Source organism: Pocillopora verrucosa, chromosome 12 (genome assembly GCF_036669915.1).
Source record: "Pocillopora verrucosa isolate sample1 chromosome 12, ASM3666991v2, whole genome shotgun sequence".
In the NCBI taxonomy this organism is placed as follows: domain Eukaryota; kingdom Metazoa; phylum Cnidaria; class Anthozoa; order Scleractinia; family Pocilloporidae; genus Pocillopora; species Pocillopora verrucosa.
In genome coordinates this window covers 10,547,032-10,567,716 of record NC_089323.1, presented here as the reverse complement: position 1 = coordinate 10,567,716, position 20,685 = coordinate 10,547,032, and the positions used below count along the sequence as shown (strand labels likewise).

The following is a 20,685-nucleotide window of genomic DNA, read 5'->3' as shown; positions in this document are numbered from 1 at the left end:
AATATTGCGTAAGATCCGAGCGTGTCTACCTCTTAAACAGCGACTTCAGTTTTATAATAGCATTATTCGCCCTGTTATGTCTTACGCTAACGTTGTTTGGGCAAATTGCGATAAAGAGTCGGTTCATAGGGTCTTAAGATTGCAAAAACGTGCGGCACGCGTTATTTGTTATGCCGATCGCATGACACCATCAGTTGCTTTGTTTAACAAGCTAGGTTGGATCCCGTTTTATGAGCAACATAAGATTGATAAATGCACAATAATGTATAAGCGAATTAATGGGACTTTGCCGAATTATCTAAATGAACACTTAATTTTAAATAATAAGCGGCACTCCCGCAACACTAGATATTCAAGCACTAATGCTGTTTGTCCTAAATATAAAAGAGAAACAGAAGGAGGACGCTCTTTCGCTGTTTCGACAACAAGACTGTGGAACAGTACACCAATTGAAATTAGGAAACTAAATTCTGTAGCATGTTTTAAAAAGAACATGTTTGCCAAGATTTTTAAGGAACAACAATTTTTGCATCATTTCATAATTTAATAATTTATTTTTTATCTTATAATCGAATCCTGTCATATTTTATATTTTAACTGTATATATATATTTTAGCTTACAGTATTTTAGATTGTAAATAGTTGTGAGGGCCACAAGTTTATTAGCCTTTGGCTATTAAGTGCCACCCTCTTTAAATAAAGGCTTTATTATTATTATTATTATAGTCCCCTGTGTTTGTAGCAAATAAACCTACGAGAATCGTTTAAGTTTATCATTTATGTTGTCTTGTTTTTTTACTGTCTTTTGCCGCTTTTTGCGACCTTGTCGCCGGTATTGTCCAAACATTAAGAAATTTGTTTGTCAAAGTAATTTTTTTCTTGCGCTGAATCAAAATGGGAAATTCTCTGCGGACAAGATGGGCCTGCTCAGGTGTGCAATTAGAACACAGAATTCGCCTCATATTGCCCGCTGGCTCTGCTAGCGATATAATAAACTGTCATACACACATCCATTTCATTTGTGTAATCTTGTAGTTTTTAGTTGGTCAACAAAAATAACTAAAATAAATACATTATTATTGAACACTTACTGAAAGATGGAGGCGTCAACTGAATTTGTTAATTTCCGGTTAAGTGATGACAATTTCAAACCACGCTTGTTGGCTCCTCTAATTTTACTGCAAAGTGGTTATCACATCAAAATACGTCATAAAAGCACATGGGACTCAGATCCACCTTATCACAAACTCACGTTTGATTGCATAAAACATTAACAAATGGCCTTTTCGTTCCGTTTGCTTTCAATTATTTTTTTAGATTTAAACAGCAAATCCCAGAGCTTAGCCGATTTAAGTTTCAGGCCTAAACTGAGTACAATGTGGGCCACTTCTTTCACTATTCAATTTATATGTTCCTGTAGCTTGATGATTAAAGCCGAGTCTTCCATAACTTGAGGTTAACGTGAGAACAGCAGTTGAGCACAGTAATATTCACTCCTTCTAATTCTTTTTTTTTTTGTTCGGATGTCCGTGTCTTGAGCTTTTTAGATATCACCCGAACTTCCTGAAACAATTGCCAGCCATTTTGTGGCCAAATGTCTCACTCATGCCTCAATGTATTGCTTTTTCTAAAAACAAATGTGAGTCCAACGGTAAAATACCTCCCGCAATATTGTGCAAAGTGTGTTTTCCGCCTTTGATTTGTTTTGATGTGTTTGGTCTTGTTCTGTTGTTCTTAACTCTTCATTTAGGTGACATATCATTGATTTCAAGTCGTGAAAGACGACTTTCAAGAAGGTAAGCCTGGAGTAAAGGAGCAACATTCTGAATTTAGATCGCATACGCAAAACATCTTTACATTTTATTACCTTCATGTCCGTTTACTCTGGAGCAGCAAGCAGAATATCAAGTATCACTCACCCTGATTGAGAAAAAAAAAGAGAATATCTTATTTCAGATGTAAGCCAGCGATCTAAATGGGGAATGTTTTAAAATGATTGAATTTTGCAAAGTTCTTAGCACCATGCGTTTTAATTAGAAAACTGGGTGGAAGACCTCGCACCTCTTTTCAAATCCATAAAATCTCAAATGGGCATAAAATGTTCCCAATCAGGTGCCGGCTTCTTTTTCTAGTATAGGTCATTTTGTGTTTATGAAAAGTGGTACATAAAGGGAAGCTAGGTCGATTTGAAGCAAAAGACCTGAACATATTTTCTCAACTCCACCTGTTCACGAAAGAATGAATTAATTCTGAGCCAGGTTTCCTGTGAAGATTCCGGCTTAAACAACTGTCTAAAACTGACGAATATACATCACGCTTTTGAAATCTTTTCCCAGAACCTATCGTTTCTGATTTTTCCAAAATTATTAAAATGAAGTATCAAGGCCAACGTCTTTAAAACATCATTACTGATATGGGAAAGACGTCCTATTTCTTTTTTTCCAAAAATGGAAATTCACAGAATATTTTACCACCACTTCTTTCTCTAAAACGGGTCATTTTACGTCGATAACAACGGTGCATTAAAGGGAAGCTCAGTCTACTTGATGCCAGAGGACTATCCATGTTTTTTCTCAATACAGCTTTCAAAAAATAATAAACCAATTTTTGGTCACGTTTCTTGTGAAGATTACGGCTGTCTTAGACAGCCGTATCTTAAACTGAGTGATATACATCACGCTTTTAAAACTATCAGGTCTGAACTCGTCATTTTTCATTTACTACAATTGTAAACTTGCAAGACTTAGCCTGTTTAAAATGTCATCACTGTGAAAGGGAAAACTTCCTTGAAGTTTTTTTTTTCGCATTTGAAAGATGAAAAATTAAAGAAAAACTACCAGCAAAACTAGGCCGCATTAATACTCGCACCATGCATTCATGACAAAAAAAATAAAATATGTAAGTGTCCATTTACCTTTCAAAGTTGAGTTTCTTCGGTGATGGAGTAATTTTCTATTGAACTTAAAGCGTGAGAGGCGCACAGAAGGCGCAAAGTGCTAGTACTGTTTTGGCATACTATCAAAACATATACCTATTCAAGCGTTTGATGACCAATTGTCAAGGCTATTGGAACAAAAGGCTTACTAAAAGATTGTTATCTTTTAATCAATTACTAATGACAAGTTTTACTTTTAACTAAAATTAGCACAAACCAGCTGAAACCATATGAGAACAGAATTAACTTTATCCCCGGGGAGAGTCCATTTATCATCAATCACTTTTACCTCGTTCGATCCCATATATCTATTTTATCTTATTAAAGCGGAGCTCACAAAGCCAACCATACCTACAAAATTTGCTAACTCATCAAGCCGAGAAAATTCATATGACCGTACTACTGGTGGAATCAAATTTGAAGTCATTCAAATAATGTGCAAACATTGACCCATATATCTCTCTATTCATCCGCTTTAAAAACAATTATTGCAAGGTTTATTTCGTTGTTCGATCTTCTCTTGAAAAATGGAACTTTCTCAAAATATCAAGCTTTGATGGCTTACTGCGCAGGACAAAAACTGTCGGATTTTCATATGATAAAATATGTTGTGTACAAATTGCAAACGGCGGCGCATGTAGCATACAAGAGAGATAATCAATTTTTTTTCTCAGGATCAGTCCTGAGTCGGACTGAGTTTCTCTTACAATAATTGCTCTAACCCCCAAAAATGAGGCTTTCTTGCAATTAATTAATGTTTTGTATCGAGAAGTTAAAGAAAACGGGTTTTTTGCTGTCCATCAGGCGCCGAGCACAGTCACAATCGACAGAGTTGTGCTGTTGTTCTTTTCGCGCTAAGCGCGTGTTGCGTCATCCTCGGAGACTCGGGCTTTGAGTCGGTTTCAAGTCAGGGCGAGAGGTAGGTAGACAGGATGGTCTACCTAAGGTCTCTTCTGTCACAAGGAGTTCGTGGAGTTGTTGCTAGCACTAACGATTGAGTTTTATCACTAGCGATTGATATTTTAGCACTAATGATTGAGTTTTATCACTAGCGATTGATATTTTAGCACTAACGATTGAGTTTTGTCACCAGCGGTTGATGATATTGGCACAAATGGCTCCCCATAAGAAGTGGAGGTTTAGTCAGAGAAACCACTTTTCCTGTTCCAAGCCTCTCATGGCTTTGTCGCATGTTTCCTGGTTTAACATATCAAAGCGCACGCAAAAATGCCAGTTACGCTGGCAATAGGGGGAGTTCCGACTCGTTTCAGCTTTATTCTTTAAAGGCTTGTAAAAGCCAGGGGTTATAGCTATATCCCTTTTAAATTGGTTAAGAACTTAAAATTTGAAAACAATTAGCCTGTTCCAGGTGTTCGGCCAGTAAAATCGAGCACAATAGTGAACAGCACAAAGTGGCAGCAGCGCGAAAATAGAATCAAGGTTTCCACTTTTATCCAACTCAATCCAAAACCTCCTTCCTCTTTTCGCTCTGCCGCTACTGTCGCTCAGTTTAGCATCATGCTCCATTTTTCTAACTAAACTGCTTGAACAGGGTGTAGGACATGCGTTTCTCTTTCCACAGGAAAGTTTGAAAAATGTCAGGGAGAAGTTGACGGGGGTTTAGCATTAATAATGAGTACTAGACTTGCTGACTGGATTGCGTCACACAAGGCCTCATATTCTCCCGCAAGCAAAGAATCACTCGTGCGGAAACGGTTATCCCTTTACTGCCTTAGGGAAATGCCAAATTTTTCTAAAACGAGAACGATGAACCTTTAGACCACGTATAATATATAATTTCAAAGGTATTTTCAGGGGTATGCTATAACGACCCAAACAGGCGAGGAGGATGTAACTAAAAATACTGAGTTTTCAAAGTGAAAAATAAAAAAAAAAAGGTTGAAATTTTGTTTGCCTTATACATATGGGGTATATACTCAAGAAGCTAGAGTTGCTCTCGGCTACGTCTCGAGCAACTCTTACGCATCTTTCGTGCTCTCCAAACTTCCCGCTTGCTTCATATCTCGATGAACGCACAGCTGACGTATGAACCAATTGTTTCATAACATTTTCAACCCGATGGTTTAAATGTTGTGAAAGGGTCGATAATCGCTCTGCTACGCTTCAGCGCGTTGATAATTTTATTTCAGGAAAACATTTCGCTACGCTGTAAACGATCTTGTCTTAGATTGGTCAAAAAACTGACAGGTGAATTCATGCGTGTAATGAACTTTATTTTCTGATTGAGTGCAAAATTCTCGAGGGATTTGTTTGCTGACGTCATGGGCGTGCACAATAGGAATATGAAGCACGCTCACGCAATTGAATTTACGCGCTCTTATATTAGAACAGAGCTAGTAATCAAATTCAATTGCGCGAGCGTGCTTCATATTCCTATTGTGCACGCTCATGACGTCAGCAAATAAATCCCTTGAGAAAAAAATTTTCCATCGGGATGAAAATGTTATAAAACAATTGGTTCATACGTCAGCTGTGCGTTCATCGAGATATGAAGCACTTGAGAAGTTTAGAGAGCACTCAACAAGCTAGAGCTACGCCTCGAGCAACTCTTATGCATCTTTCGTGCTCTCCAAACTTCCCGCGTGCTTCATATCTCGATGAACGCACACCGACGTATGAACCAATTGTTAAATAAACTATAGCTTAAATTGTAGCTCCTAGAGCATTGTTTGTTGTGAGATATAACCTTGACCAATACAATAAAAAGACAAAAAGACAAAAAGTTGAAGGGTGGTATATCAAGTGTCATATTGGAGGGGGCTATGCTTTTATGCCCTCAACATGCTTTGTCCCATACGGCACTCTTTGGCATTAAAGGGGATCATTATACTGAGGGTCTGCTGACAGACTACAGGCTACCAAACAATCCTTTACTTTGTTTCTTGATTCCTTAGTTTTATTTGGAACTTAATTTCCAGATAAAATCGTTATAAATTAATTAAGGTGATTTTAAAAATTTTTTGGATTCATGTATAACCAGCCTGACTTCTTCTGATGATGTGTTATTTCACATCCATTTTTTTCCTGTCAAATTTTCTTATAATCCTGATAAATAATTTTGAGGTCATCCACCCTAAAATGTAAAAATCTTCATGATAATTTTCAACCTGTGAACTGTTTCAAACTGGTGCAATTCTTCAAATTCCTGGCAGTGTTTAGAAGGTCTTGGACTGATGCATTCTTGCAATACAGGGAATTATGTAGTGTAAGACCAGCTCTTGTATGTGTCCACCCAATCATTAGCAAAAATCCAGTCTGGAATAGCTTGAATGACTTCTTTGAGGAAAGGTGAAGATGACTCTTTACCGTGAATATAATGAGCTGCCACAGCAAAGTCCAACAAATTGCTCTTGGCTGGGAGGTGTCTTTTTGGCTGAAATGATATTTAAATTAAAAGAATCTTGGGATATATTAGCCTGAGAGCAAGTGCTTGCTATCAGCACTGCAGGAGCCACGTTTCTCTGCCCAAGGAATACTTGACAGGTCAGGGAGGGGGTTCACCAGGGCTCAAGTCAAGTCACCCAAAAGTCATGTTGCTCAAAACCAGAGTCAAGTTGCCTGAAACTTTTAGTCTTGTTGCCAGAAATCCTGAGTCATGTCTCACGAGGAAACAAATACTGAAAAGATCTAACTGACAGACTCTAAATGGGTAATGAAGTTGAGAAATCTTTATCAATAAAGCGCTGTTTGTTCCTAATAATACCATGATCAGAAAAGAAATGTGTTCTAGTGATGACAACAAAATGAAGCATTGTTCATTTGATATGAACTTGTTTTGAACTCACAAACGTTTTGTGAATTTGAGAAATCTTTATCACTTATGCAGTGTTCATTTCCACCAAAACCATGAAGACTTTGACTAGTATACAGAAAGCAATCATTTAGTCAGAACTGAAATATGTTTGAGCAATGATCCTAAAAGCATTGTTTGTTTTTGTAACAACAATATGAAGCATTCTTCATTTCTATAATGACAAAATGAAGTCTTGCACTTTTTAAAGGGTGTACATTTCTACAAAACTGTGGTGCTGTGTTACTCAAGGCCTCATATTTTCCTGCAGGTGAAGAAACACTTGTGCCAAAGCACCTATAATAAGGACCTGCTTACAGACTAAGGTTATCAATTTTCAAACACCAGATACTAATACCGGTAGTTTATTTTGTTATTGTATAATCTAACTGACAGAAAACACTACAATCCTACAAGCTTAATATTTTATTAAACAGCAAGTGATGTTCTTGAGAAGGAGCAACTCCTCAAAGCAGTAAAATACTTATCATTAATAAACTCAATTAAGCCTACCACAGTCTAAATCCTAGCTCACCACAGACACAATCTCACTGCTGTCTCCACAGTTCCTTGAAATAAGTGATCTTCAGCAGTAACTCTCTCTCAGTATAGCTTTCTATACAGTCATTGCTCCAACAACAACTACCCCAACTACCACATAAGTGACTCTTTATATATATATATATATACACAAAATGTTCTGGAACATTTCAGAAGCTTACAAAGTCAGATGACCGCAAGGCAGGAGTCTGATTTGTTAATCACGAGTATGATTAATACTGTAATTGTCCAACTCACCAGAAGCTCAAGCGATAGTTCCCAGGGCCCCACATCAGTACCATGAGAATAGTAAATAAAGTACACAACTCTGTCTCCACCATCTTGAATTGGTAAAAGGGAACCGAGGGAAGAGGTCAGCAAATCTACGTCACTAGCAGGTGATACATATACAGCCATGTGATCAGGACCTAAGGTAGTTAGAAGGCAGACACTGGTGAGATATGAATGCATGACATGATAATGTAAGGAGAAATTAGATGCTGGTTACTTCAAGGGGTCAAAGGGTTAAAAGAGAGAAACCTGACCTGATATTGAGAATTTAAATGAGTAAACTTGATCCTGTTTCTTCCTATGTAGCAATTTCACTTCCATTGGAGATGTTTTGACTTGAGGTGGAGGACCAGGGAGATACCAAGATTTTCTGATTGCAAATGCAATACTTCACAATTAGACAGAGTTATAAAATTAAACTAAACAGTAATATTAAATGTTCAGAATAGTAATCAAATAAATTCAGAGTTGGGTTCATGCAGGATTCTTTTTCTATAATTGGGATCTAAGGAACAATTATCACAAATCACCCAGTACATGTCACAAACTAAATGCTATAAGGATGTCGGAGTAACAGTGAAAGAAAAAAGTGTGATGGCTCATGGTACCTATTGTTTATTGTAGCTTTGTTATCAAGTAGCCATGAAAGTGCTCCTTAAACATTCAAGGATAGGTGAGCAAAATAAATAAATCACATATGGCATGAAAGGAAGATCAACACTTAATAGATAACACATGGTCCCCATTTCTTAGCCAGTTAATTAATTAAGCACACAGAGCTAATGATTTGCCAGAATAATTCTTTGCCATTTTCTACTGACCCCTCCCATTCCAGAGTTAAAGCAAAGCTGTGTATTTTCTGCCCAACTTGTCTTAACGTATTAAGTTAGCAAAGCCTGACAGCTTGTATTCTATTCCATACTTTTCTTCGATGAAATTCCAGTGAATTGGCCAAGCAATGAATAACCAGAGACCAATCGAAGAACATTGAATGAGCAAGTACCACATACCGCACAAGATGCCTCAATGGCAAGTAATAAGGAAAACCTCCATAAACTCCGTCCTGAGGTGCAGGCAAAGCCTTTTTAAACATGGGTATATCACTGAATGGCTGACTATGCCAAGATAGTCTAGTGGAGTGATCCAGGCACCTGCATCTTGTTGAACCACTTCACCAGCATCATTGTAAAATGTTCTTGATGTGTGCTGCATGTAGAAAAAATGTTGATGAGAGGTTTAACTGAAAAACATCTTTTGGATGGCGTCATCAATGGTGTGAACATACCCACTATTTAATGGTCTAATAAATGGTTGTGAAAATGTGCACTCCAATGTGAATTTAGAACCCTCCAAAAAGTAATAATCTATGCTGAAAGCTTGAATAATTAAAATGCAAGCATGCACAGTGTCAGGGCTTTGCAACTTGCATTTTCAGCAAATCCTGGTTGGGGAAGTTGAGACATGTTTCAAAAGAAAAAGGCTTCAACTTTGTTTGAAGTTGTTTCAGGTCATTGTAAGAATAAAGGAAAATTAATGATCATTGCTTAGGGAAGTTCTTGATTATCAAACAAATTCTCCTTGTCAGTACTATGGGAAATGCAAAGAGATCTGGTGCAAAGGGTTAAACTTTTTATATGAGAACCTCTGATCTGAATACAATTTTTGTCTGTTCATTCTGCTCACTTCAATCTGGAGACTAGCATACTATTTGTTTGTTCACATTGTCTTGTTACCACCAAAATTGGCTAAAACAGTTACCAGTAAATTGGACAAAACACACAAATTAACTGAATAAGTTCAACTGGTAAAAGTGGTCAAATCAGCTCAGTAGGTTAAACTAAACAAATTGCACAGATATGCTAGATTTGTTTCAGTGTTTAAAATAGTCAAACATGCTGATTCGCTTCCACTAGAACAAACGCAAAAACTAGCTGAATTGGTTCAACTAGTTAAAATAGTTTAATTAGTTGAAACAGTTGGTACAATCCTGCAGGAAAATGATTGAATGAATTGATTGAATGAGTTTCTTCTTACCTGAAAGAACACCCTTTTAAGGCACTGATTGATGGCTGAGTAAGGAAATGACAGTCCTGAGAGCGATATAACCATTCCTACAGTGGTAACAAACAGAAGAAATATGGCTGGAAGCTTGAGGTTTCCCAGAACATACACAGTGCTAACCTAGAAAAAAAAAGGTAAATTTAAATAGAAGCATATTAGAACTTTGTGGGAGATGTGTTGGCCAAATGGTTAGCTTGCTGAACTCTGGCTTGATAGGAGGTCTGGCTTTGAGACCTGGCCAGGTCATTGGGTTGTGTTATCGAGCGAGAAACATAACACTTTCTCAGTGCCCCTCTTTCTATCTCTCTCTCTCTCTCTCTCTCTCTCTCTCTCTCTCTCTCTCTCTCTCTCTCTCTCTCTCTCTCTCTCTCTCTCTTTCTCCATCCAGGGCTCAGTTGTTCAAAGCTGGGTTAAGATAACCCAGGGTTAGTGTGAACTCTGATTTCAGATCATTCAGGAGAATTCTTTTGTCTACAATTTGATGATTGAATGCTCTAAAAAGTATAGAGAAAATTATCCCAAAAAAAGGCTTTTAAACAAGGGAATAAAGAAACCAAGAATAAAATGTAAACCTACACTGTCTGTTAGGGCTAATTACCTTTCAAACAATTGAGCCCAGAAGTAAAAGTAGGTGCCAACCAAGTTGGTCAGGGAAGCCTGATGAAATGCTGGGTGGGGGGGTATCCTTGTGATGGACTGGCATCCCATTCAGGGGGGAATACCAGTAATGACACGTCTAGTTGCTACCTGCTATAGAAACTGCAATAAGCTCTAACTATATGGGTTGCTTGGCTCAAGTACAAACTTTCCCTTAATTATCTTCTTATCAGAATTTTAACAGTATTTAATCAGCAAATTGATTGGATTTCACTGAGCACACTCACCATATAAGAAGTCAACAGCACAACACCAAAGGCACACAGGACACTTATAAAGACATCTGGGGGTGTTTGTGTTCCAACTCAACTCATAATAGGCATAAAGACATCAAACATAGCAAATGTCAAATACATACAGAACTGAACAGGTACTAGTGTAGCTAAGAGATACATAAACAAAAACGCTCCAACATTTTCATAACTTGTCTTTGCAGTTAATACATTGTCCCATATAACAACTCGTATAATCAGTAGAAAGATGATGAAGAGCAATGGCAAATGTGCTGAAGCCAGATGATAATATGACATTATTAACATGACTATTGTCCAGTAAGGAAAGCAGCATAAAATGTTTCTACTTCTTTCTTCACAAGTTGGTTAGATATCCTTTCCTTGAGAGGAATGTTGTCTTCTTTCTTCTCTGACACAGCTTTTTCCTGAGGAAAAAAACATTGAAAACACTATCTTTTGGTAAATGTAATTTCTGTCTTCATTGTTGGATCTGTGACTAGCCTCCTCAATAAATTTATTAGATTTTTGAAGCTGATGCTGAGATGCAGTATGGCAAAGTATCCCACTACAAGAAAAAAGATGCAGTCCAAACTTAAACTGGTAGGAAATGCTTATACATAGCCCATTGTTGTTGTTTTTTGCTTGCTTTGACTTTTAACCTGTTCCGCTTCATTGGAAGCATAACAAGTGTGCATAGCCACTCTTCTCCCTTATTTTAAGTACAACAGGTATATTAAATTTCTAGACCAATCCTTCAAAATGTTGAATTTTCCAGAATATTTAGTGATTTTAGGTGGTAACAAGAGGTGGTAACAAGAAGTGCTACTGGTGATGAATTTTACCAGTTACTGCCTGAAAAGGAGGACACTACACAGCTAAGTGCTACAAATTCTGCAATAAGAAACTGAAAGCAGAGTTCAAAATGAAAATATAAAGTTTGGTTCTTGGTTCTTTTCATATGTTGTTCTTTGTTCTTTCTTCTTGGTTCTTTTCATATGCTGTTCTTTGTTCTTTCTTCTTGGTTCTTTTCATACTTAAGAATTAAGACATTGATAAATCTTTAACCCAACAAAATAAAATTCACTTTCAATGGAGACAAATAATGAAATTCAAATGAGCACAAACAAAGACTTGAGATGATCAGTTCACCACAATAACATTATGCAGACCAAAAAGGAGGCAAAACAATATTAACTTTTCTGTTGATCCATTAACCCCTTAGGGAGACTAGCATCTCATTTCTCCCCATGCTGTCCAGGTGTTTCAAAATGTATTGAAGTCAGCATTAGATGCAGCAAAAGTATGTGAGTGGGAATTAGTTCATTAAAAGGCCAAAAGGTGATTATTTTGACCAGATTAACCAGGGACATGTTATTAAGTATGTGGTGGAACTCTGGCAGTCAATAGCTTGTCTTGAAGTCCCTGACTGTCACCCCCCAGATCAAATATATTGGTCATAAGAAGAAAGGAAATTGTCAAATTTTCTTTGCTTGTCACTAAATTGACAACTAAATTGTGTCTACCTTTGCCACAATAGACTTCTTAATGAGAAAATGAACCAAACCAATGCCTAGTAGAGATGGTGCTGTGTATACTGCCAAGAGTAGGTAGGGTCGGCAGTACCAAGTTAGTGAGTGACCTGAGTACGTCAGAAGGACACCTACAGCCACAGAAAATGATGTTCCAACTATCCATGAGAGTAATAGGATGAACAGAGAGATGATAAGGTCTCCTACACCAGATGAAAGTCTTAATACTTTGCCTGATGAAAAAAAACAGTTAAAAAGAGTGTTGAGGACAGCTTTCAATTGCAGTGTACCTTTAAGATCCACAATATTGTAAACATTGTATGACAACCCCCATCTATGCCATTTTCCCTATCACAGTAGGAAACTGGCTTAACAGAAAATTGAAAATGTTGACAATTTTATCAACATGCATGGTAAACAATGAACAGAATATAAAAACTTACCAGTCCCAAAAATGACCTAATCATATTTTACGAAATGCTCTAAAAGAGTTGATAAAATAAAAAACAAAAAAAAAACACCCATTGTTACCTTGTTTATTTTGTGAAGCTTTGATTTTTTTTTTAGACCACAAAACTTTGATTAATTCACACATGGAAAAGAAGATGTACTCAGGTCAGCTCTAAGGCCTATGCTTTCATAGCTCATTGTACAAAATTTAGAAAATGTAGAATGTTAATAATAGATATCTACTTGTAGATTATCCCTTACCCTCCTCAAAGATGGTTCTCTTTGCTGGAAAATGAAGGAATTTTTTCATAAGACAAAGAACTGCCACAAAAGTTGATGTCAGATTTATCACCAAACCAATTCTTTCAGGGTAATGTACCACAAAAATTCCCAGGAAGTCGAAAAACACCATGGAACCATGACGATACTCTCCAGGGTCAGCCAGAAATGGTGAATTAACTATGCTCTTGACCAAAGCCAGTATGTTATCACCAGCATGCTGGATAGAGCCTGGAGTAACAGCAGCTGGTGTATCGTAATTTGTGTGATAAACATAACCATTGGCAATATAGGCAAGGTCCATTCCTACATATCAGAAAATTATTAGTATGCTAACCAGATTGGTTCAATGCAAAAGAGATTTTCACTAAGATTACAATCAATCAGTCAATAAGGTAATCAGTGAATAATGAATTGATCAAATACTAACCAGTCATTCAGTCAGTTAAGGAGCATTTCATTCATTCATTCATTCAGTTGGTCAGTCAATCATACAATCAGTCAGTCAGTCATTCAATCAGTCAGTCAATCTGTCAGTAAGTTGTTCAGTAAGCCAGCCATCAAGTTGTTTATTCACTCATTCATTCAAACAATCAGTCAATAAGTCATTTACTCACTTAGTCAGTCATTCAGTCATTCAATCAGTCTCTAGGTGTCAGTCTATAATTCAGATACCTGGTACTTAGCCAAAGTCCCTGTAAATCCTGAAATCAGTGTCACTAGGTATGATTCCACTCTGAAAGACATCTTGGCCCAGAGCTTGTGCACATGGGTGTGGGGCTACCTCTGAATATGTCTTGATCAGCCAAGGATGTTCAGGACCTGCCTGAAATAACACTTCCCTTCCACCTGGATTGAAAAGATAAATCAACTAAAATCAACCAAAATAATAACATAAAGATATTACAGGAGTATAAGTAAGTAAACAAAAATTGTCAGGAAAGTCTAATGAAATGCTGGGGCTAACCTGTATTATGGACCATTGTGAAATAATTTAAGTGAATTTTGTAGAGTCTCTGGGCATAGTGGCACACCATGCCTTGCTTTACCCTTTCCTAGCTTCCCCTTTCTTTCTTGCTTCTTTTTGTAACATGTAAGGCCACATTACACTGCCACTCTCTTAGTGACCATTTTCCCATTATTACTAAAGCCACTGAATACATAACTTTCGTTTTTTCTTTTCGTATTTTGATTTTCTTCCCCTTCTAGGCAAGTTTGAACGTTACTGTCTGTAAGCGATAGGGATTTTTCGGTTTTTTAGCAGCCATAATCTGAGGAAATTCCAACAAACAACAGTGAGGGCTTTGCCATTCATTCATCAACATGACTGAGTGGTGTAAAAGGCGAGTGACATGTAAGCAGCTGATTAGCGATATCAAACACTCGTGAAAAAAAAACGTATTTTTTTTTTACCTGTGTTGTTATGGCTTTTCTTAGGGCTGGAAATCCCTATATAACACTGCAGTTTATGTAATAAAATTTATTAGTATGCAGTTGAAACATCACCATCCATATTTGAAGTGAGTACATTATGAGATAAACAACAATACTCAATAAGAGCAGCATATTTTAATATGAAAAAAAAAAATGGCATAATGTTGCAACTGGAACTACTGGACGCATGGAGATCTTTTGGGGTGTCTACTTTAACTGTGCCAAACAATGTTGATCTTACTATAAATTTAGTAAATGGCACTTCTTGTTATGTAACTAATAAATACAACTGTAACCTCACCTTTTTTTTCCTCCTTCACTTCAAAATGTTTCAACTGGGTAATTGATTGGCCAAGTCAAGGAAAATTTAAAAAAGCTTAATTCTCATTTTGAGTTCCTTACCCTGTACATTCTAACTAGTATTGATATTCTCCACACTGTTGCCCTTACATTTGGTACTGACAAGGAGAATTTGTTTGACAATCAGGAACTACTTAAATTGGTGATTATTTCCTACATTCTGATAACCTTTACATTTGAATCAAGGTTGATACTGTAAGGAGAAGTTAGAAGTAAATCACTCTTAGGGGTTTAAGGTAAAAGTTCATCTTTGAACACTTCCTAAAGGAAGTTTAATCTCTTTATAGCAGTTGAAAAATCTTGCAAAAATATGAGAGTTGCTACAAACAAATGTTAAACTTTTGCTACATGAGAGAGCTCATACAATGTACTGTAAAACAAAACCTTGTGGATGAATATAATCAATACTTTACATAATGACATACATGTATCAAAGCATAGCATTACCAGCAATACTTCAATTGTTCCATTCTTCAGTCAGGCTTGTTTCACATGACCTAATCGTTTAAGCTAAGTCAAAGTTTACAACATTGATTTCACATTTCCTGCAAAACCCAAATACCTCAATCAGTGGAATATCTTTCTCACAACAACGATATTGGTCAACAACTACCAACAGATTGTACCACTGGCTTGAAAAACATCCTTCGTCGTAACTGTCAGATGCTTGCTCTTCAGCAAATTCCTCTGATGACAAAGTTTCTATAGATTCAAGGACTTTCTCTTGTACTTGCCAGTCAAGGGTCGCTCCAAGAGCTGGTGAGATCATTAACCAGGCAACAGGAGAGTGCTCCTTTAACACATTGTCATTGTCAACACTGTGAGATGACATTCTCAGTTTTTGTTGAAAATGAACTATGAATTCCTTAAGGTCCAAACTCACTGCACTTGATGAAAGGGGTACTTCTTGTCCTACATAGATAAACAAATTCTCAGCACTGAATTAAAGTACTTTCTGAAATTACAGCATTTCTAGCTTTAATATTACGGCAATTTTGATAAATATATGTTAACAACTTAGCTACAGTTACTGAGATATATTGTCCAATTCCATGGGCCCACTGGGAAACAGTGCAAGACAAGCTGACAAAAGATGTCTGGCTTTAGCTATGCTACTGTGAAACGTCCACAGCCACAAACAAAGATGAAATACATGCACTTCACCACAACCTTGACGACAAGTTCCAGACAATTTTATAACTGGACTGGTTGGAAAGCCTGATTGAGAACTGACTATGAACAAAAGGTAACTAATAGATTGCAGGACAAATCATCCTAGAACTGGACAAAACACAACATTACTAATGTTTAGACTACATGATAAATCTGCCAAATTTTTATGAGTCAATTTTCAAGCATAGACACACTTTTGTAGAAGGCAGAATCATTCAACAAAACAAGCAGGAGTCTCAACACAACACTGACTGACAAGAGACACTGACCATCATTTCAATATTTTACCTGAGTCAGATACAACCAATTCATTTATGTTAGGTCATCAGAGCCACCAACTCTCTAGCTACTTGAATGTATTACCTTTAACTGATATTCAGATTCATCATGACAGCATCCCTTCAATCCATACACAGCTCCTGAAATATAATCATACATTCCTACCACCTCACTAGCAACCACTGACACTATTGTATCCTGGATGCCATACAGAATGGAAATCTTCCCACATAGATCAATATCACTGTGTTCAGCATTCTTTGAATGTTCCTCATCAGTGCAGAAAACAGACATCACTGTCTCCAAGTTCAGATTTAGGGTAAAAGTATTTGAAACTGGCCTTTGGCTATATATGCCATCCTTAACTGGAGTCAAAGGCTTTATTTGCAGCTGTGTCTCAAGCAATCTCTCTAAAAATTTCTTTTTGCCAACAAAATCACTTTCCTCAATGCTACATGCACAAGGAATGAGAGGTGCAGTCGAATCCTTGGGGTTTGAAATATTTTCACTGTTTAGCCACCAATCACCATTGCAGACCAAATCGCTTTGCAAACTTTCTCTGCCATATGTACCATTAACATCCGCCTTGGTTTCCAACTCACTTAGTGCATTGCAAGTTGGACTTAACTTTGATTCTCTGTCAAAATAATCTGAGACAATACAATGTTCAGACTCTGAAGATTTCATGTCACTATCCCAGTGGGATGCTCTTATCGATTTACTTAATTTGCTATTAACAAAAGTCTCATTGGAAACATTTGCTTCTTCACAGCTAGATTGCTGGAGGATACCTCTGTTTTGTGGTTCTGCTTCCTCACAACAAACATTATTTCGAGAAGAATCAGTACTTCTTATAGAAGAGGTCTTGTTTAAATATTGTGTTTTATTTAGTCTTGAAAGTTCAATATTTTCCGCACTCTGTCGCTCGTTTGCTTCTCGCGCTTTACGTTTTGAAGTTATGCGATGTAATTCAAATTCCGGAAGAACTGAAGAACATAATTGTTCAGGTGCTTTTCGCGATTCCACTCGCGAGTCTTCTCTTGATTCCAAATGATGAGCGGGCGGATGACATCCTCTTTTCGCACAATTCCACATGAAATTCCACATCATGGTCCCAAGATGATGAAATTGTGGAATAGAAGAAGGCCTGATTTGGGGAATATGGAAGGGCCTCAGTAGCTTCTTGGTTGCATCCCTGTCGACTGAACTGACCTCCTCGTTATAACCTTGACTATTACGCTTTACATCCAGGAATGCAGCAGAAAAGTGTTACGTATTTAGTGGAAACATTTCTTATCAATGCCAGCAACAATTTCTGCATAGAACGTCCGCCATCTTGAACATGAGTATGCTACTTGTTGTCAGCAATTAAAACCAAGCTGCGCATATTCAGCATGGAGCTCGGCCCAGTATTCTCCGGGGCAATCGATTTTGAAATGTTTTGAACCTCTCACTTGCAAGATAGAGGGTTTTCCTCCTCAGAAAATAGCACTAAAAACATGTTTGACGTGGCTTTAAGTAGTGCTGGAGCAACTATTGCCCTTGCTACATCATTTGACGAAAATCATCCACCAGCAAATATCATTGATGGGTAAGTATTTTACGTTCGGTGAAGATCTTGCCAAACATTTCAAATTTCAAACAAGCAAAGTTAATTGAGGTTTTGATAAGGACAATTAAGATATTTCAAGACCACTTCCAATTTATCTGAAACCCAGTAATGCTATGCTTTTTGGAATTGCTAAACTGGTAGACCATGACCTAATCATTCTACATGTACTATCGTGAACATTTTTACGATAGTAGTTGTCATGGTAACCCGTGGCCCTCTTGAATGTGCATGATCTGTTTATTCTTAAAAAGCAAGATTTAAGAAAAGAAAGATATGAAGAGTAACGCAATATTTGCAGATGCTTGCTTTTTTCTGTACTTGGTAATGTCACACAAAAGTTGAAAACTATGTTAGCACTCTGCAAACTCAAACTCCAAAGGGAAACAGAAAATGGTTTAAGTTAGGTGATATTTAATGACAGGGGAAAAATTTCCACACAGCCCCATACTACATTATGCATTCAGTTCTTGGATAGAGAAAACAATGACTAAAACTATACACTGCCATTGGGAAAACAGATTTGTTTTAAAACAGTATGGGGCTGTGTGGAAATTTTACCAATGACAGAAAAAGTTAGGGTCAAATCCAGGGAAAATTGGATCTTCTTTGAGTTAGTTTAAGTTTCAAGTTAGCAGGGTTTTACTTTATTATAGTACATTTCAGTAATAAGTAAATGGAAAACTCTAAGGCAAAGGTTGATGAATGATACCTTTAAGATCATGAGCCGTCAATTGTTTATGGCTAAAAAGCTTGTTTAGAATCAACTCAAGTTCCCATCTAGAAGTCTTACAGCCAAAGTGAGAGGTCATGTGAAGCAGCTTAAATTATATATAGTCACGCTCTTGCATTTTCAAACAAGGGTCTTAGTAATCTGAGTCTCAAATTTTAACCATCTGTGACTCCTATGGCTGCATCCTGATCAGCCAAAACAGAACTAATTGTCTTTTTATTTTGCTCCATAGAAGCCTTGATACTTTCTGGCCAACAACTGGAATGTTTCCTCAAGAATTCATCATCACCTTTAGTGCATTAATGAGCATTGGAAATATAAAATTCCTATCTTCAAATGGTGAGGATGATGGTGGAAGATCTTGAAATTGTGTTTAGTGTAATGTAACATGGGCATTATCAATTTAATGGTTTTTGAGTTTTTTTTTTTCATAACAAAATATATCTATGTTAGCGAGTGGAATGGTATGTTTCTTGCACCAATCAGATCCCTGCATTAGGGTATGTAATGTATCTCACATCAATCAGATTGCTGCATTGGGGTATATATCTTACACCAATCATATCACAACATTTTGATATCTTGTACCCATCATAGCTTTTCTTGCAAATGATGTCATGGAATTAGGGGGCTGTGCACAAATAATGACATTAATCAAATATTTTGGGCTCATTTGATAAGGGCAATGGTTTGTGGCCTTCGTAAGATCCTCATCAAAAGGTCAAGACTTCTTGTGATATGAAAGGTTTCCATTTAACTTTTTGCATCATTTTTTAAAGTTAAAAGGTGTCTTTTCCGCTCCTTTACTTACAATGCACATGCCAAACACGTACCATGAAAACAACATCCAAAATCTAATCAGAACATGCCCAGTCATTGCTCTACATGAACAGTAGGCAATGTTTCACATGCTTGAATTGTACCACCCATCAAATTCCATTTTGCCACATTAGACTTTGCTCAATCTTGTGTCATTTCCATGTAAATAACCTGCATTTCATTATTTATAGTAACAGCATTGTCCAACAGAGTTTCAGTTTGCTTTTTGCAGTAAAATTACATAGAATGATATTTTTACGGCAACTAACTTTAGACAAATAATTTTGATATTCTTTCTGCATAGTCCCTTTCGCAACCATTATTTGGTCTCTTGCCATGCAACGCGCTCTCTCTTCAATGAAGAATAGCTTGTATTGTGTGACGAAATCAAACAATGGGTGTTAAGGAGACAACAGTATAAGCATGGTACCACTGCATTCTATTTTTGCATAGAAGTATTATACCATAGAAACAACAGACCAAAAACTACCTGTGTGAATTCAGGTAAATTAGATTATTTTTTTCTTTCACTTATGGTGAAGTAATGCAATATTTTTTTGTTCTTTTGAAAGTTATACTCTTTTCCTGTCACAAAAATGAAAACATTAGGTATGCAAAGTGTCTAATCTCAACCCACCCTGCCAAAAAAATAACTCTTGCATGCTATGTGTTTTATCACAGGGGCTACATCATTGTTTTTGTGCCACATTGTGAAAAATTAGATGTAATTTTTTTTTTTAATGTGATGTAAAAAATTGAGAAAAGACTTCGTGAGGAGTCAGGTACATGTGGGTTACCAGCTCATTAGAGACCAGGAGCTTCAAGGTTTTGTAGCACATATGAATTTTTATTTGCAGTTAAAAGCCTCTGCATTGAGAAAAGCACAAAAACAGAACCAGTAGACTTTGAACCTCTTGTGTAAAGCTTAGGAGGAAGAGGAAAAAGAGAAGAAGAGAAGAGCGGGATCGAACCAGCCCTGGCCAGGTCCGTTCTGGTCAAAATTGTAGTAGAGCTTGCAGAATAAATCTACGTTTAAGCCAACCCTGTTGTTGTTAGTCATTCTCTCAAGGATAGTCAGCAGCCGTAATAGATTCCGGTTTCCTTCCCGCAGCCAGCGAGTGCCCCCAAGGAAAGCCTTTACCCAGAAGGAGTTTTTAAGAGTTGTCCCCGTCCGTCCGTTTATTGTGAAGGCAAAACCCTGTTTTCACAGCCTACAGTTGAGGGTCTCACAGTATTTGAAGGGAGATCTGCTGAAGGAGCTAGATGACGAGTGCAGACACCTGTCAGTGCGTAAGATTAGGGACGCTTTTACTGGTCAGTATAGTTTGTACGAATGATGAACTGTACAACGTGTCACACAAGTAGCACCAGAATTGAGCCAATCCCTTGACCGAGGGCAATCTGTCATGGACGACTTTATATGCCGCTTTGGTTATCCTCGTCGAGTGCTTCGTGACGAAAGTCGAAAGTTTTAGTCTCGGAATTTCCGTTG

General features: G+C 37.2%; 1 protein-coding gene, 1 long non-coding RNA gene and 1 pseudogene across 2 annotated transcripts in view; 1 reads left to right on the top strand and 2 right to left on the bottom strand.

The window, feature by feature from the left end:
• The window catches only part of LOC131780316 (uncharacterized), a 6,235-nt gene extending 3,193 nt beyond the window's left edge, over positions 1 to 3,042 (bottom strand). Inside the window, exons 1-3 of the long non-coding RNA XR_010715895.1 lie at positions 2,915 to 3,042; positions 1,868 to 1,920; positions 1,092 to 1,178 (exon numbers count right to left, since the gene is read on the bottom strand). This is a non-coding gene — a long non-coding RNA (uncharacterized lncRNA). The remainder of the gene's footprint in view (positions 1 to 1,091; positions 1,179 to 1,867; positions 1,921 to 2,914) is intronic.
• Positions 3,043 to 6,029: 2,987 nt separating this feature from the next.
• On the bottom strand, positions 6,030 to 17,371 carry LOC131780312 (endoplasmic reticulum metallopeptidase 1-like; annotated as a pseudogene).
• A 90-nt stretch (positions 17,372 to 17,461) lies between these two features.
• Positions 17,462 to 20,234, top strand: LOC131780315 (intraflagellar transport protein 25 homolog). Its single transcript, XM_059096928.2, has 3 exons — positions 17,462 to 17,623; positions 18,607 to 18,713; positions 20,051 to 20,234. The coding sequence occupies exons 1-3, from the start codon at positions 17,532 to 17,534 to the stop codon at positions 20,113 to 20,115; spliced, it is 264 nt and encodes an 87-aa protein (XP_058952911.2). The 5' UTR covers positions 17,462 to 17,531; the 3' UTR covers positions 20,116 to 20,234.
• The last annotated feature ends 451 nt before the right edge of the window (positions 20,235 to 20,685 follow it).